Below are 15315 nucleotides of genomic sequence, written 5' to 3'. Positions count from 1 at the left end.
GAACTTCCCTCCGAAAGTGACTTACTGCCTGTGTGAGAGGACGGATTTCACAAGCCTGGCCAGGAGGAGACGCGACCCCGCACAGGAGCAGAAGGGCACGAGGAGCGAATCGGGGGATGAGAGAAGGGCCGAGCTGCGAGGGAAGTGGCTGGGACGGGCAGTCGGGGTTAAGCCTGCAGTAGAAGCTGTGAGGAATCAAGTGATCGCGTGGTGAACACACCCGCAAAGGTGCCTCGGTGTGAGAAGGACCCACGGCAGGCGTACCGCGTGGTGACGGAGCGAGCCCAGCCCGTCATCTGGGGACCCCTGGAGAAGGCAGAGCCTGTTAGCAGAGCGATCGTCAGCTCGGCACCGAGGAGCACGGCACGGAGGAGCACTGCCCGGGCAGAGAGGCCGGCAAAGAAAGGAGGCTCTTCCCGTACGTACATCTTCCGAAAACGTCTCTGCATCGCGAGGTTAACACAGGTCCGGCCCGATCCAGACAGAGTCCAGTAACGACGACTGCGGCACCGTCAGCCTCCAGAACTCCCTGGGAGGAAGCCCTGCCCCACTGACGGGCGTGTCCTCAGCAGAGGGCGCAGCAGCACCTGGGGGCGGGTGTGTGCGACTTTCATACCCAGCCGAGGGGTGACTTGGGTGAAGAGCCACCTGACATTTGCAAGGCTTTGCAAACATGCCATCTATTGGGTCAGCCAAAAGGTTCGCTTTGTATTTGTTTAAACTTTTGTTAGATTGTATCGTGACAGCTGTTATGTCAGTGTGCATTTAAAAATAACGTATCAAAATTGGTGGATTTTTTTGTGCAGCCATTTTAATACTAAAGATGGGAGAAAATACGCAACATTTTTAGTATATCACGCTTTATTATTTCAAGGAAGGTAAAAACAACTGAAACCCAGAAAATGATTTGCCCAGTGTACGGAAAAGGTGCTGTGGCTGATGGAACGTGTCAGAGTGGTCTGAGAAGTTTTGTGCTGGAGATTCCTCGGTGGGTGACACTCCAGGGTTGAGCGTCAGGTGCACCAGCTGAAGTTGACAGCGATCTAATTGAGACATTAATTGAGAACAGTCACCGTTCTACCACGTGGGAGACAGCCAACATATTCAGAATATCCACATCATTAAAGTTACTGGTGAAAATGAAGAATGTGCCCTTTATTTTATAGGAAAACTAAGTGGACTTTTTGGCCAGCCACTACACCACCTTCAGGAAAAGTTCCTTCTGACCAAGATATGAATAAAAATTCTGAGCCTGAAAACTATGTCACTGTGTTTCATAGGGAAGTAACCAGCTACAGAACCATAATCATTAAGATATTAGCCACAAAGTTATAGAGAATTTGAACTTGGAAACCACCTAAATAGCCTGTCTTGGGGAGTGACCCCTTCCAGGCTGCGTGGGCCAGGTCCTTCGATGCCGAGGCCCTGGGGAGAAGGAGCCTGGCCGGACTTCGTCGGGAGCGGGATTTGTCACCGCCAAGGAAGAGCTGGCAGACAGGCCTCAGATGGGCCTCAAGCTGGGGTCAGTGGGAGAATTTTCCTAATTACCATTATTTCAGGGTATTTTTATGTTCTGATTATAAAGGTAATACATGCTCATCACACGGTCTAAAGAGCCCCTGCCGGCACTGCGGTACGGAGCGGGTGCTTGGCAGTGGGAGTTCCTGGACTCGTGTCTGGGCTCTTCTGCTCAGGGACTGACGTGTGACTGGTCTGGTCCTGGGGAGAGGGTGTGACGAGCCGCCCGGTCCCGGCCACCCACCCGACGTGGCGGAGAGGCGGCTTCCTCACAGGGCCTTGCAGCCGGTGCGGCCGGGTCGTTAAAGACTGTGGAAAACTGGTGTCCGTGCAGCGCTGGGGGGGTGGGAGCACGGCTGGGAGCTGGCAGTTTGGGCAAAAGGCAAGGGGAAAACGTGTCAGGAGGTTACACATGTCGGCCCGTGGTGACGGCATTACGTGCCGCTTCACAGCGAGGACATGGAAACCAGCTGAGGAGACCGCCATCCTGGAGGGGGCCCGGGAGCAGCGGGAGTGAGGCCGCCACCTGCAGCTGGCCCTCGGGGGCGGGCGTCCCTGTGCCACGCTCTCTGCCAACGGGGCGAGGTCGCTTTCACCTTTTCATCGTGTCTGCACGTTTTACTGACCCCCCCCCCCCCCATACAGCGTTTTCTGTCAGCAGAGCCGCCCCGGTGGTCGTTGAGCCCGGTGGTCGTTAGGCTTGGTGGTGGTGGCACGAGCGAGGACAGGTCCAGGGCACCCACTAACTACGCTGTTTCCTCTGTCCCCCCACAGGCCCTCCCCTGAGCCGGAGGACACCCTGCCTCGCCCCGGCCCCGGCCCCCTGCTGGGCTTGCATGTGTCCGAGGGACTCTGGAGCCGCGTGGAGCATCGTCCCCGTGGAAGTTCCAAGCCACTGAGTCACGGCGACACTGCCAGCGATGAGCTCCCAAAGCCACCCAGGTAAGGGCCGGCGGGGCTGCCGTGAGCAGAAAGGGCGTCCCTGGTGGCAGCAGCTTATTGCGGCTTGTAGACATGTCTTCCTTGACAGTGGCCTTGCTGGTCTGTGGCCACGCCTGGTGCAGTGCAGACCGCCTGTCCTTCATCTCGGGGGCGGAGCAGGCCCTCAGGAGACTTGGCAGACCCAGGCCGAGGTGGCAGGGCTCGGGTGTGGCGCTTTCGGGAGGGGAAAGGTCACTTTGTGACTTGGAGAGTTGATTTCTCATCCAGCTTCTTTGCTTGGGGGGCCGTGGGGTGTGGGGCCTGGGCTGGGTGTGGCCCAGGAGCCCCTGGCGGCGTGCCTCTGTGAGGCCCTGGCTCGGGGCGCCACACGGGTCGGCCCTCACAGTGCCCTGGCGCTCTCAGGCCTGGATAGAAGGAGGGACTTCTGTGCGGTCACAGAGCGAGTAAGTGGCTGACTGGGATTGGGACTCGTGTCTGTGTGGCCCTTAGCTGCAAACGTGTGCTGTAGGCACGCGCCTCAGGGTTTCTTGCTCCCCTTGCAAAGCGCCACCTGCTGCCACTTCCGGCCGCCCTGTGTCAGGGAGGGGGTGGCCTGCACACACCCACCCCGCCTATCGGTGGGCGGTGGGGTCCGGGTGTCCCCCTTCGGGGTCGCCTGGGACCTTCTCCCACCTTCCTGCGGCCTGATGGGAGCGGCCTGAGCCCCGCAGGCAGGATGCCCGGTCGTGCTCAGATGTGAGGGCTTTGCGGGCGTGAGTGTTCGCCAGGGAGGGTCGCCGTGCAGAGGACGGAATCCAGTGTCTGGATCAAGGTGGGTCGGAGGTCGAAAGGGGCCCCACTCCCCTCTCGTTGTGGGGGGCGGGCCTGCTCCCTGCGTCTGAGGCCGGGGCGGGGGTGGGGGGCGCAAGTGTTTTTGTGGCGTGAAATGGTCCCTTGTGGGGGGGCTTCTGTTTTATTATTCGTGTTTCAGTGTGTTGGGAGCACTTTTTGTCAGTGTAAGTCTAGCCGACTTGGATGGCTGGGCGCTGGGCGTGGGTGTGGCTAGGACACCTGTACGTGCAGCACCCCCGCACTGGCGTCAGGCCGCCACCCCACAGTTGGTGCGCAGGCTTCTCCAAGTGCCCCTCTGTGTGGGACCGGACGTCGGACGGGACTGTGCGCCCAGCAGGCGCGGTGGCCGTGCACGCTCGCAACCTCGGGCTTGCTCCTGCGGTGCTCCAGAGACTGTCCGGGGGTTCCTCCTCCTCCTCCTCCTCCTCCTCCTCCGGCCGTGGGGGCGGGGCGCCTGGGGCCCGAGCTTGCCGGACACTCCTGTCCCTCAGGGCTCACCTTTCCTCCCACAGCAGCCCTTGGAGCTGCAGCAGGGGCTGCGCACGCCGCCGGCAGGGGGCCGGGCCGGGCTGTGGGCCGCCGAGGTCCGGTCTGCCCCAGTGGCAGGCTCATCTCTAGGGCGGTTTTCTTGTCGCTTTGGTCCCTTCAGACTTGTATTTTCTAGGAAATTGCTCCAAGTTTTTGGTCAGTTGGTGCTGTTTACCATTGTCCAGCTTTGCTGTACACTCTTTAATGTTTTTTAAAAAATATTTTATTTATTTATTTTTCGAGAGAGGGGAAGGGAAGGAGAAAGAGTGGGAGAGAAACATCAATGTACGGTTGCCTCTCGTGCGTCCCCTGCTGGGAACTGGCCTGCAACCCAGGCATGTGCCCTGACTGGGAATCGAACCGTGATACTCTGGTTCACAGGCCTGCGCTCAATCCACTGAGCTACGCTAGCCAGGGCTCTTTAATGTTTTTATTTGCATTTAGTAACTTCAGTGGACCGGGGAGAAGAGAGGTCCTTAACACTCACCCACTCGCTTCTCTGTCTTGAACTCGAAGTTTCTACCGTCCCATCTTCCACCCGAGGAGGAGCCCGTCTCTGCCCCAGCCTCCCTACCCCTGGGGGTGGGGCCGAGGGTGGGCGGCCCCTCACCTCTGAGGCTCTGTGCCCCACCCTGCCGTGCCCCCGGGGCCCCACCCTCACTCACACTGGCCGTGCAGCAGCCTCAGCCCCACGATAACGTGGCCTTTGTACTGCACGTGTCTGATTTTCCCTCCCCTGTTTTCCCTTCACACTCCCTCTGGGGGGAGGCGTGCACCGGGTTTTATGGCCCTTCTTTATGAGCCGCCAGCGCCGGCCGGCGCTCTGACGTAAAGCCGCGCGCTGCTGGGTTTTACTGCCCTGATTCAGTGTTCAGACCGCTGTGACCGGCCTGTGGAGAGGGCCTGGACTGATTCAGCCTCAAAGGACGTCTCTGATGGTGAGAAGGATGGGAGGAGGCTCTGAAACGGTGCGCTCGTTGCCCAGTCCCGTGCTCTAGCCCTTCCCTGTGGGACGTGCTGACACGGGTCAGGAAGGGCGCACAGGACACTGGGCCCCGCCTGGCAGGGCGAGCAAAGGTCCTTTCCTCCCTGCCTTTGCCCCTCCCTCTCCTCCCACAGACTGCGCCCGGCCTCCAAACAGCGTCTCTGGGAGGCGGGTAATGCAGCTGGCTCACAGGAGAACCAGAGAGTGTCCTCGGCGCCTTTCCAACCGTGCCCCGCCGGGTGCCTTCTTGGTACCAGTGCTGCCGGGAGGAACCTTGCCAGTCTCAGGGCCCATTTGGCAGGCGCTTGGGTACCGGTGTGTGGCCACGCGCTCCTGAGTCTCGATAGAAAACTGGCTGATCAGGGTGGGAACTCAAGTGTTTTCTCCCTCCCCCCCCCCCAGCATCTCAGAAGGTGGCATGGACCGGGTCTCATGAAAAGCAGAGTAGCAATCTTGAGGGGAACCATTACGTGTAAGATCAGTGATTTAATGTGGACCATTCTCTGATTTCTTAATTCTCTGTTGGTTCTGAAATACCCTGTCTGCACAAACGGACTAAACTCTTAGCACTAAAGAATCTGCACCCCCAGGGCCTTGGTGGAGTTTCACAGAGTTTGATTTCTTCAGGCCTCCATCAGGTGTCCGTCCTGGAGGCCTCCCTGGAGGTGGCTGCCCTCCGTAGGTCTGCGGGCCTGCCCCCTCTGTCCTCGGGCCTGGCTTCCTGGGCCTGGTCTCCAGTTTGTTTATTGCAACCAGTTTGGCCACCAAGGTCATTCTGTTTTAAGATAGAAGTTATCTCAGAAAGAAATATTTTATGTCCTTTAAATTGTGCTTTGCAATAATGGAATGTTTCAGGGATACCACAGTGTTTTAGGGACTTTAAAGAGAGAAAATGAATTTTGAGGACCTGCAGTTAACACAAAGACATCAACTGTGAGCTGCTGGTGACAGGTTCTGGGTCCGGAGTGAGCCCTGTGTGGCCTTGCCCCCCCCCCACCCGGGTGGGGGAGGGAGGGGGCAGGAGGCAGGAGCATAGGGGGCTCAGGCCACGAGTTCAGCCTCGTTCATGTCCAGCGGGATATGCAGCAGCTGTGGCAGCTGGAGAAGAGCTTCCAGACCCTTCCATGAAGGTGTGAGAGTCCCCACCGTTTGGGTGGAGGAGCTGAGCCCGTAGGGCACCAGTGAGAGAGACCTGGGCTGACACTGGGCACCCGCGCAGGTGTGTGTGTGGTGGGGGCAGAAGTGCCCGGCCGAGCAGGCTGAGTGGCTGTGGGAAGTGGGTGGGGCTTCAGAACCGCCTCCCTGGGAGCCTTGGCGAGCCCCTGGGCGGCACCGGCTGCAAAGTGCCCCTCCCCCGCCGCCTCCCTGCCTTCATTATCTGGGAGCTTAATCAGTCAAGGTTTGTTCTGTAAATCATGGAGACGTGAGGACTTCTTTTTCAACCTACTTCTTTTTTTAATCCTCAAATTGTGTTTTGTCTTTGAAAATCACGAAGACTCGTCGTTTTGAAGAGCCCAGAAAACTCGCTGTCAATGAAGCGCTGATGGTTGGTTTGGCACTGCTCTGAGAATTCTTGTGCGGTTTGTGGGGCATTTGCATGTGTGTCCTTTTTCAAAGCCACCGTTGTAGAAATGCAAATTTCGGAGTTCTGCCAGGCTGAATGTCGGATGATTAATGGCATTGAGATTTAAGAATGAGCTCCCAGCAGGGTTCTGACACACAAGCCCGGCATCAGAGCCCATTGAGAGCAGCTTGGCACTGGGACCCAGGAGCTGTCGCTGGGGCCCCCCCGGTGGGGGCAGGTCTGTGCGGACAGGTGTGCAGGGCTAGGGGGTGCTGTCGACCTGACTCCGCTCAGCCAGGGGCAGTTCAGACTCGCGGTCACACACCCCGGCTCCTCCTCGCTTGCCCCCGTCCAAGCCCGCGGGCGGCGCTTCCAGGCCAGATGAATGGTGACTTTGTTCTGAGTTGTGGCCCGAGGTTACTTTGTTGCTTCCTTACAACACCCTGCATGGGGAGCTCCGGAGCCGGAGCCGAGTCTCCTGCTTTCTAGCCAAGTGAATCTGTCTTCACGGCTGTGCCAGCTAGAGGCCGACCTGGAACAGAATCGGTTCCCTGAGGGCAAAGCGGGGTGTACTGGGCCCTCTCAGGAGCTGACCTGTGGACGTGCTCAGAGCTCCGATGTACCAGGGCCTTTGGTACAGTGTGGTTCATGCGGTGACAGGGGACAGTGAGCTGAGTCTGGAAGAGGGACAGGGTGGGGGGGCTACCGCCACCCGGGTTGACGCGGTCCCATGACCCTGAGTGCGGAGAAGGGATTGTGGGCCCCGAGACCCCTGCCCCTGCACCGTACCCTCCGTGGGGACGTAGGAGCGTGGTTTTGCTGTTGAACTTGTCCGCTTTTGTGCTGCTGGATGTGCGTGAGAACACTGTGAACTTTCCCTGACCTGCCACCCGCCCTGAGGAGGCTGGGCCATTTGGGAGGTTTGGGCTGAAGCTTTTCACTGTGTTTCCACCTAAGAGCCTTTTATTTGCTTATTCCCTGAGAACATGATAAAAAATGGACACCCGTAGGGAATTATAATGATAAAGAAGTATCAAATGAGATAACTAAACTTTTTAGAATTGTATCCGACTTTGTGTTCTTCACTGGCCAGCTTTGGGCACTTCGTCCATCAGTAAGGTGGTGGGGATGTGGGCCTGTAAGAAGGGTGACGGCCCAGCGAGGACACACCTGTCCCGGCTTCCCCTGCTTGCCCTCCCTGCCTCCCCCTCCCGTCCAGCTCGCAGAGCCAGAGCAGCTCGGACCGGCCTCCCGGGGTTGCGGCGCTGGCAGCTGGGAGCCTGGCCGGTGGCTGCGCAGGTGACCCTTGGGAGGACCGCCTGTGTGGGGATCGGGGTGGGGGGCCTCGGGCTCCCTCGGGACCTGGGCTCGGTGCCCCTCCTCCTACCACCGTGCTCTTGGCCGTGGCTGAGTGCCTGGCCCCGACTGGGAACCAGAGTGATCTGCATGGAAGTGCAGTGCCGGGACTTCTGGGATTTTTACTCGAAAAAACTATGTTCAACATTACAGCCATTTTTCCACTTTTACTAATACTGCATACTTCTGAAAAGTTGTACTGAGGCTTATTTAAAAGTGATACATATTTTTAAATAAAACACACTGCTTTGACATCTTTTGACTTGAAATGGCATTCGTAAAGAATCCCGTGCAGTTGGTTGGCGCGTCTTGGCGCCGCTGCCTCTGTGGCGGCCGCACTACAGGCGCGGTGGGCTCTTCCTCACGGCCGTCACTTGTGATGCTGAGCCTCTCTTGGTGGAGTGCTCCTGGTTGGCACAGTTGGTTTGTCCTCGACACTTCCAGCTCCAGCACCGTTTCCTAGAAGCCTCTTCTCGTGCCCCCGGCGTTCCCGGACCTGAGGCTGCGTTGGGCCGTGTTGCGTCGGCAGCCGTTTGTCCCGTTTAAACAAGACCGAGCCGTCCCAGGTGTCCTCTGTGGACAGTGCACCTCTAGGGTCGGTGTGATGCCCGGGGTGCGACGGGGTGGGGGGTGGGCCTGCGCTGGTCGGCAGGTTCATTGCCAACGTCAGTACTACCTGCGAGAAGAGAAGAGCCGCTGGCATCAGTCTCGCATCTGTCTCGTCACCCAGATTTCCCAAGAACGTGTTGTAGGGTCGTCCTCAACAGTTTCCAGTTCAAAGATATCTCGGCTTGGCCTTGCAGGGGCAGGGCTGGGTGAGCCCCGGCAGAGGCAGCCCTGTGTCCGTGGGCCTCCGTGTGTGACCAGGCCACCTTGGCAGAAGGGGTGTCACTGGGGTGGCTTGGCCAGCCGGGCTGCCTCCTGAGAGAGGGGCCACATCACTTTATACAGGCCCTGGCCCTTCAGGAGGGCACCTGGCTTTTAGATTTTGTTTGTGCGCTGCAGCTCTGCAGAAGCTAAGTGGGGAGGCCTCCGCGGGGGCGGCGGGGGGGGGGTAGGGTCCCAGGTAGCGGGGCCCTGCTTTTACGGTCAGAACCCTGACTCTACAACGGAAAGGGGTGCACGTCCAGCGTGACCCGGGCCTGGCCTGCCGCACCTGGCCTTCTGTCTCCCTTGGGGGGCTGTGGGTCCAAGTCCTTCCCCAGGCGGGTGGACGGGCAGCTCGTTCCAGTTCCCGTGTTCCTTTCGAGACCTCGGTTAGAATCGCTCATTGAGACAACCTCTTTGCCGTTGTTTTCTACCAGCCAGATTCTGCAGTTCCGGTTTTATGCAAACTGAACACATACTTTTCACAAGTTTTTGTTAAATACAGGTTTCCTGTGCCTTCGCAGTTTTCCTTGGATACCTTTCAAGTGAGTCCACACGCGCGTTCTTGCTGGGAAGAGAGTGGTATCACCGGGAAGCTGAAGCCGAGCTCTGGGTGGGCACGGGCTCCGAGGCTCAGGCCACGCCCGTGCGCTGAGAATCCCACTCCAGAACTGCGGGGCTTTCGAAGTGCTCCCTGGGGGAGTCGCCCTCTCATCTCTGAGGCTGGCAGACCCTGGGGGACTGACAGAGCTCCGCTTCCCACCAGGCCCCGGGGTCTCTGTCGGCTCTGGGACGTGCACCCTGAAACCCACGGGAGCCCCACAGGGCTTCGGCAGAGGGAGGAGATGCTTGGGAGAGTGACGCAGATTTAGTTCTCACATTTTATAGTGACATGTACATTTCAAACATCAACATTTTAGTTTGGGATTAAAAAAACAAACCTGAGTAAACTTTGAACTTGCCATTGTTATTGGTGTGTGAGTTAGCCAGTCACACATTTACATTGGGTGGCAGAGAGGGCTAGAGGGTCACAAAGAAGACGGGGGGGGGGCGCTCTGCAGAGGCGGGGAAGGCGTCTCAGACAAGGGATTTCAGGCCCTGCTTGGGAGAAGCCGGGTGGGGCCTGTGACCAGGCTGGGATGGCCGGGGAGGGGAGGGAGGCCGGGCAGAGGGCAGTGATGTCAGGTCCCTGGTGTGTCCCCACTCTGGGTTGCAAGGGCAGTGCTCTGGGGGTCACGGAGCAGCTCTGGGGCGCCCAGATGAGCCCCGTGTGGTTGATGGCATGGCCCCTGGGCTGAGAGCCGGCATTCCACTTGGCTCCTCCCTGGCGCTTGTCTCTGGTCTGAGAGCAGCCTGGGCGCCTGGCTTGGGCAGGGCCGAGCCCCACCTCTCCCCAGGCCCTCGGTGCGGGGTGCCCGCCCGAGTGCCCGCCTGTACTCAGACCTGCGCCTCCCGGCCTCTGTCTCCACATGTGGCGCTCATCCTGGCCTGGGCTGGCTCTGGGCTGCTTGTTTTCCTACGGTGGGGCTGCGGGGCGGCGGCCTCAGCCTGAGCAGTTGTCCTGGTGCTGGCTCGTGCCGTTCCTGGAAAGCTTTGTCGTGCACAGCCAGGGTCGCCGGGGGTGTATCCTGTCCCCTCCAGTCGCTGTGTGTTTGGGAGCAGAAGCCGGCTCAGGGCGGATCTGGGATGTGCCGTTCATTCATCCTCCGTCTTGGAAGCGAGCTGGGAGCTCAGCAGAGGAAGAGCCATGAATGTCACACCCAGCGGTGGCCGTCTGACTCCGCGGCTCACCCCGCCCTGTGTGACGGGGATGGGGACCTTGGATTTCGCCCTTGTCTGCTACATTCGGGACTCATTTTGTCAACTCTCCTGAGTCCTGCTTCTTTCCTTGGAAAGAGGGGCAGCAGGCGGGGCTGTCTGGGGGGGGGCTCTGGTAGGGGGAGGGGAGGGGAGGGAGGAGGCCCACGTGCCCAGCCTCCAGGCCTCCTGGGCGGAGTGTGGATGGCGAGTCCTGAGTCCCGGAGCACTGGGTGGAGGAGGCCTCGGGGAGTGGCTGTCTGCCCCTCTTTCTTGGGGCTGTTCGTGCGGCAGCCGGTGTGCGGCAGCCGGCATGTGCCGGCGGCAGGGCCTTGGATTTCATGTGTGCGTGATGACAGCGGCCCTCTGCCCCGTGGTCTGCCCACCTTCCCGCCATCCCCGAAGCCCAGTCCGTCCACGAGAACAATATCAAAGTCCAGGAGGGGCGCGTCCTCTGCCATCCGTGCCCAGTCCCCCCAGTCCTGCCAGGGCCACCAAAGACAAGGGCAGTCTGTGGCACTGTCCCAGCCCAGAGGAGCCTTAGAAGACGGGCCAGCTACGTGCCGTGCGCAGTCCTGGGTGGGTCCTGGGGTGGAGTGAGGACCTGGGGGACTGAGGTGACCTGGGTGCACAGTGACGAGTCAGCACTGGTGGCTCGGGGACCGTGGTGGTGGTGGGAGCTGGGACCTGGGGGACAGGTGCAGTGTTTGGTGGCAGGGCGTAGACACTCTGCGCCGTCTGCCCACGTCCGGCCGGAACGGTGAGGGGCTGCAGAGTCTCCCTCCCTGGCACCGTCTGAGAATGGGGGTAGCCTGTGGGCGCCTCGGCTCTCAGCTTTTGAAGTTTTTCCCTGGGAGATTATTCCAGGTCAGTGCAGCAGCGGTTCTTGTCCTTCCTCAGGGTAGAGCGTGGGTGCGCCATCGCTCACGGGGCAGTGCATCACTGGTGGTGGGCGCTGAGTTTGTCTCCCCTCTTCCACTGCTGCTGTGTGACCGGTGGCCGCGAACGTTCCGTGTCTGCGTGGACTTGAAAGGGGAAGCGCCCAGCAGGTGGCCGGGGCGGCGCAGCCCTCCGTGTTCTCATGGACCAACCGGCCCTGCCACCCGCGCCGGTATCCGCTCCACCGGCCTGGCCCCTGGGAGGCGCCTCCGGGCTTCTGGCGAGGCCGGCTGAGCTTGCCGGAGGTGCTGCTGGGTCTTCCTGTCCGGCCTCCCTCACTCGGGTGTGTGGCTCCTGGTGGCGCGGCGTCCAGCCATTTGTTCATTCCCACGTGGACATGTCTGTCTGTCCATCCAGTGGTTGGGGCGGGCGCGTCTGCTGCTGCAGCATCTCGGGTGTGTCTGGGGCCTGTGCACGTGGGCATCTCTCTGCGTGAGGAACGGGTGCGCCCCGCAGGGGTTTCCGCCGGGAGGCCCGTGGGCTCGGCCGCTGCACTTCGCGCTTCCCTCCTTCTCCTGGGCCGCCTCTCCCGGGCGCGGCAGACGGGGGCTGTGCTCTCCTGTGCAGCCGAACAGCGGGGAGGTGCCTGCCCTGGGCCTCTGCAGAGGCAGAGGCCTTAAAAAAGCAGGTTGTGTTTCTTTGTGTCTCTGCTCGGGGGAGTTGCTTGTGTGGCTGGGGGCTCCGCCTTCCCTCTGCCGCCCCTCTGCCCCGGCCGCACCCCTCTCCCGGCAGTGCTCCCCGAGGAATAGGCGCTCCCGTCGCGCCCTCTGCCGAGCTCCCCAGCAGCTTGCCGTTGCCACTCACATCAGGTGCTGGTGCCCTCGGGGCGGGTGATTTAAGGAGACTCAGTGACGCGGTCACTGAGGGTTGCTCTTCCCACCGGGTGTGCAGCTGGCCTGCCGGTGTTCGTGAGGGCCAGGCGTCCTTTCTTTCCCCTGGTCTTGGTGTCACGGCCATGCCGGCCTTCTACCGCACTGCTGCGCCGCCACCTCCCGAGTCAGGCATCTGTGCCTGGGGTTCTTCCTGGGCTCGTGTGTGGTTCCCCTCTGAGCTGGGGCCGCACCGCTCCCCACGATACCTGGCAGTGGGAGCCCTGCGACCCCGACCGTCTATGTCAAGGTCATCTTGGCTCTTCTTAGCCCTGTGCTCTTTCAGGCGGGTCTTCCTGCCCGTGTTTCAGCCTTGCCAGCACCTGGGCCCTGGTCGGAGTGCATCCGGCATCCTGTCGGCTGGTGTGATGGGGGTCTTCCGGCCTGTGGGCCTCTCTCTTGGTGTTTGGGGCTGCAGTGTCTTGTATTTGAAGTCGCGGGGGGAGGTCTTTCGTTTCTTTGGATAAATTTACTTCTAGGTGGTTTTTTGGTGCTGTTTTGCTTTTAAGGCTTTGTTTGTTTGTGTGTTTGTGTGTCCGTGTGTAGCAACGTGGTAAGTTCCTGTACAGCCATCTTGTCTCCAGACAGCTGGTGGAGTTCACTCGTTTTTGTACCGGCTTGTCTGTAGCTTCCTTTGGCTTTCATCTGTGTTGCTAGTGATTGTGTTACTTCTATTTTGCTAATTTTAACCCTTTGTGTCCCTCCCCTGCTATGCTCCACTGTCTGGGGTCCGTACTCAGGGTCGAGGCAGCGCGGGTGCCTCTGCCTCGTGGTGGCGGCTGCGTTCTCGGCGTCACGCTGGCATCTGGGGGACCACTGGGGCCTCGTGTTCCGTGTTCCTATCCTTGCACTGCCGAGCTGTCCCCATGGGGGATGCGAGAGTATCAGGTGGGAGCCCAGGGTGGTGCCAGTATTGGGTGTCTTTTGTCCACGGAGCTGGCACTTTCGTTTGGCTCACACGGATGGGTTTTTCCTGCATCTACGAATCATATGACTTTCCTCTGCTGTTTGAGTTGTATCGTGAATTTTCTTGATGGATTTCTGATGTTCAGCCAGTCTCACAACTTTTGGTAAATCTGACTCGATTTCGCGTGCTGCTGCGTTGCGGCGCTTCTGCACCGCCCGACTTGCCCGCTCCGTGGCTCCCTCTCCAGTGTGGACTCAGGAGTGCGGTCGACCTGCCACTTGCTCGCCTTGCAGCCTCCCCTGAGGCTTGGGTGTCACGGTCGTGCCTGTGAGTGTGCGGTGTCGGCCCTTCTGATCCCAGGGCTGGTGGGGCTTTCTGTAGAGCAGGTGTCAGACTCATTGTCACTGGGGGCCATCAGCCTCGTGGTTGCCTATAAAGGCCGAACGTCACTTCAGGACTGTGTACATGTCACTGCTCCTCAACAGTTAAGTGAGGGCTCCGTGCTGCCGCCGGGTAGGAACAAGGTGCCGGCCGGGGAGAACCAGGTGGAGGCGGGTTCGGCCCGCAGCCCTGTTTGCCACCTGTGCCGTACAGTCAGATGGTGAATATTTCCAGCTTCGTGGGCCCCACACGGTTCCGTGCAGGCTGAGCCGGCCGTGGCCCACACCGCACTCGACTCCTGGCCGGCGCTCTCGCAGGGTCTGTGCGGGTGAGGCCGCGCCGTTCTGTGCCGAAAGGCGGGGACGCAGGGACTCGCCAGGGAGGCTGCCGGGCACGTGCCCGCGGGGAGAGCCACAGGCTGCACCCCCGTCTGACATGGGGCTGCCCCCCGGAATGCCCGCTTCCTCTCGTGTGGGTCTTCACGAGTTTAGTTTTTGCCCCGACTTTTTAGGTCCTTCTAAATTTTCCCATGTCCCAGTGGGGAGCTGGCGGCCCCGCCCCCTCCCTGTTGCCTGTTCCCTCTTTTCTCCCGTCACTGACTTGCTGGGGTTGTCACATGATGTTTTTAAGGAGCATCTTTAGTTGTTTTGATCCTGTCTATAGGATTTTATTTTGTTTATTTATCTTTAGAGAGGAAGGGAAGGAGAGAAATATCAATGTATGTTGCCTCTCGTGCTTCCCCTGTTGCGAACTGGCCTGCAACCCAGGCACGTGCCCTGACTGGGAATCAAACCGTGATCGTGTGGTTCACAGGCCCGAGCTCAATCCACTGAGCTACACCAGCCAGGCTGTCTATAGGATTTTAAAACAAATCAATTTCTGCTCTTACTGCTGTTATTTTCTTTTGTTATGTGGATTTACTTGGCTTTTTAAAAACGAGTTGAAATGTTTAAGTTACTGGATTTCGTCAGACTTCCTTCTAGTGACGACGTGTGCTCTGCAGGCCGCGCTGCCGCCTGTGCGGCCTCACTGGGCCACGTGCGTTTTCACTGCCCTTTCTCACTGCACTACAGTGCACAGCGATATCTGGTTTCCCCTTTGATTCCTCTGACCCATGGGCTACTTAGAAAAGTGTTTCGTTACTTCAGCTTTTTATGACTTTCTCAGTACGTTTCTCTTTGTATTGACCTCTAATTTAATTTCCCTGTGCCATTGACTTCACTGCGTTCCAGTTCTCGGCCGTCCCTGGGTCCTCTGCACCCTGCTGGTCTGTCGGGTGAGGGTTTCCCTGTGCAGCGGAAAAGACCTTACGTGGGATGCAGGTTGGTCAGGCCTCCAAAGGTCAGTGCAGTGCCGTTCGGGCGATGGTCTGTTATTTCCTGATCCCGTCCACTGCTTCTGCCTGTTCCTGAGACCGGCATTTAACCCCCTGCCCCTGCTGTGATCATGGACCAGTATTATTTCTCCTGTCATTTCCTCCAGTCTTACTTTTGGGTATTCGAAGCTATTCGAAGCCCATAGCCTTGGGCTGAAGCAGGCGCTGCCTTGTGGGATTGTAGTGGGACCGGCCTGCCCTTCTGCTCACTGCCTGCTGGGAGCTCCGTGCCTGCCGGAAGGCCCCTTGCTGCGGGTCTGCCCTGGGTACCAGGCTCAGCTCCTCACCCTCCAGCCAGGCAGGGGGTCCGGCGGTGGCTACGCAGGGCCCTTCTTGGTCCCCTCCTCTGGCATCTTGGCCCCGAGTCCCGGCAGCCCCGAAGGCACGCTGGTCCCAGCCTCCAGTGCGCATCGTCTGAACCCCCACGCCAGGCCTCACTGGGGCCGCTGGCCGTGT

At 59.6% G+C, this 15315-nt stretch overlaps 1 protein-coding gene across 6 annotated transcripts in view; it reads left to right on the top strand.

Moving 5' to 3' along the window:
- Nucleotides 1–2307: 2307 nt before the first annotated feature.
- The window catches only part of HDAC4 (histone deacetylase 4), a 151524-nt gene continuing 138516 nt past the window's right edge, over nt 2308–15315 (top strand). The window contains exon 1 of one of the 6 annotated variants that reach the window (XM_037161516.2): nt 2308–2460. In XM_037161516.2, the coding sequence (XP_037017411.2) occupies nt 2439–2460 (22 nt within the window). In that variant the 5' untranslated portion in view covers nt 2308–2438. The remainder of the gene's footprint in view (nt 2461–15315) is intronic. The other 5 variants (XM_037161521.2, XM_037161518.2, XM_037161515.2 and 2 more) reach the window with 5 other exon arrangements.

Source organism: Artibeus jamaicensis, unplaced genomic scaffold, assembly GCF_021234435.1.
Source record: "Artibeus jamaicensis isolate MK-2021 breed Jamaican fruit bat unplaced genomic scaffold, CSHL_Jam_final contig_944, whole genome shotgun sequence".
Lineage (NCBI taxonomy): Eukaryota > Metazoa > Chordata > Mammalia > Chiroptera > Phyllostomidae > Artibeus > Artibeus jamaicensis.
Note: the sequence above shows the minus strand (reverse complement) of the source record. Positions and strands in the feature narration are given on the sequence as shown.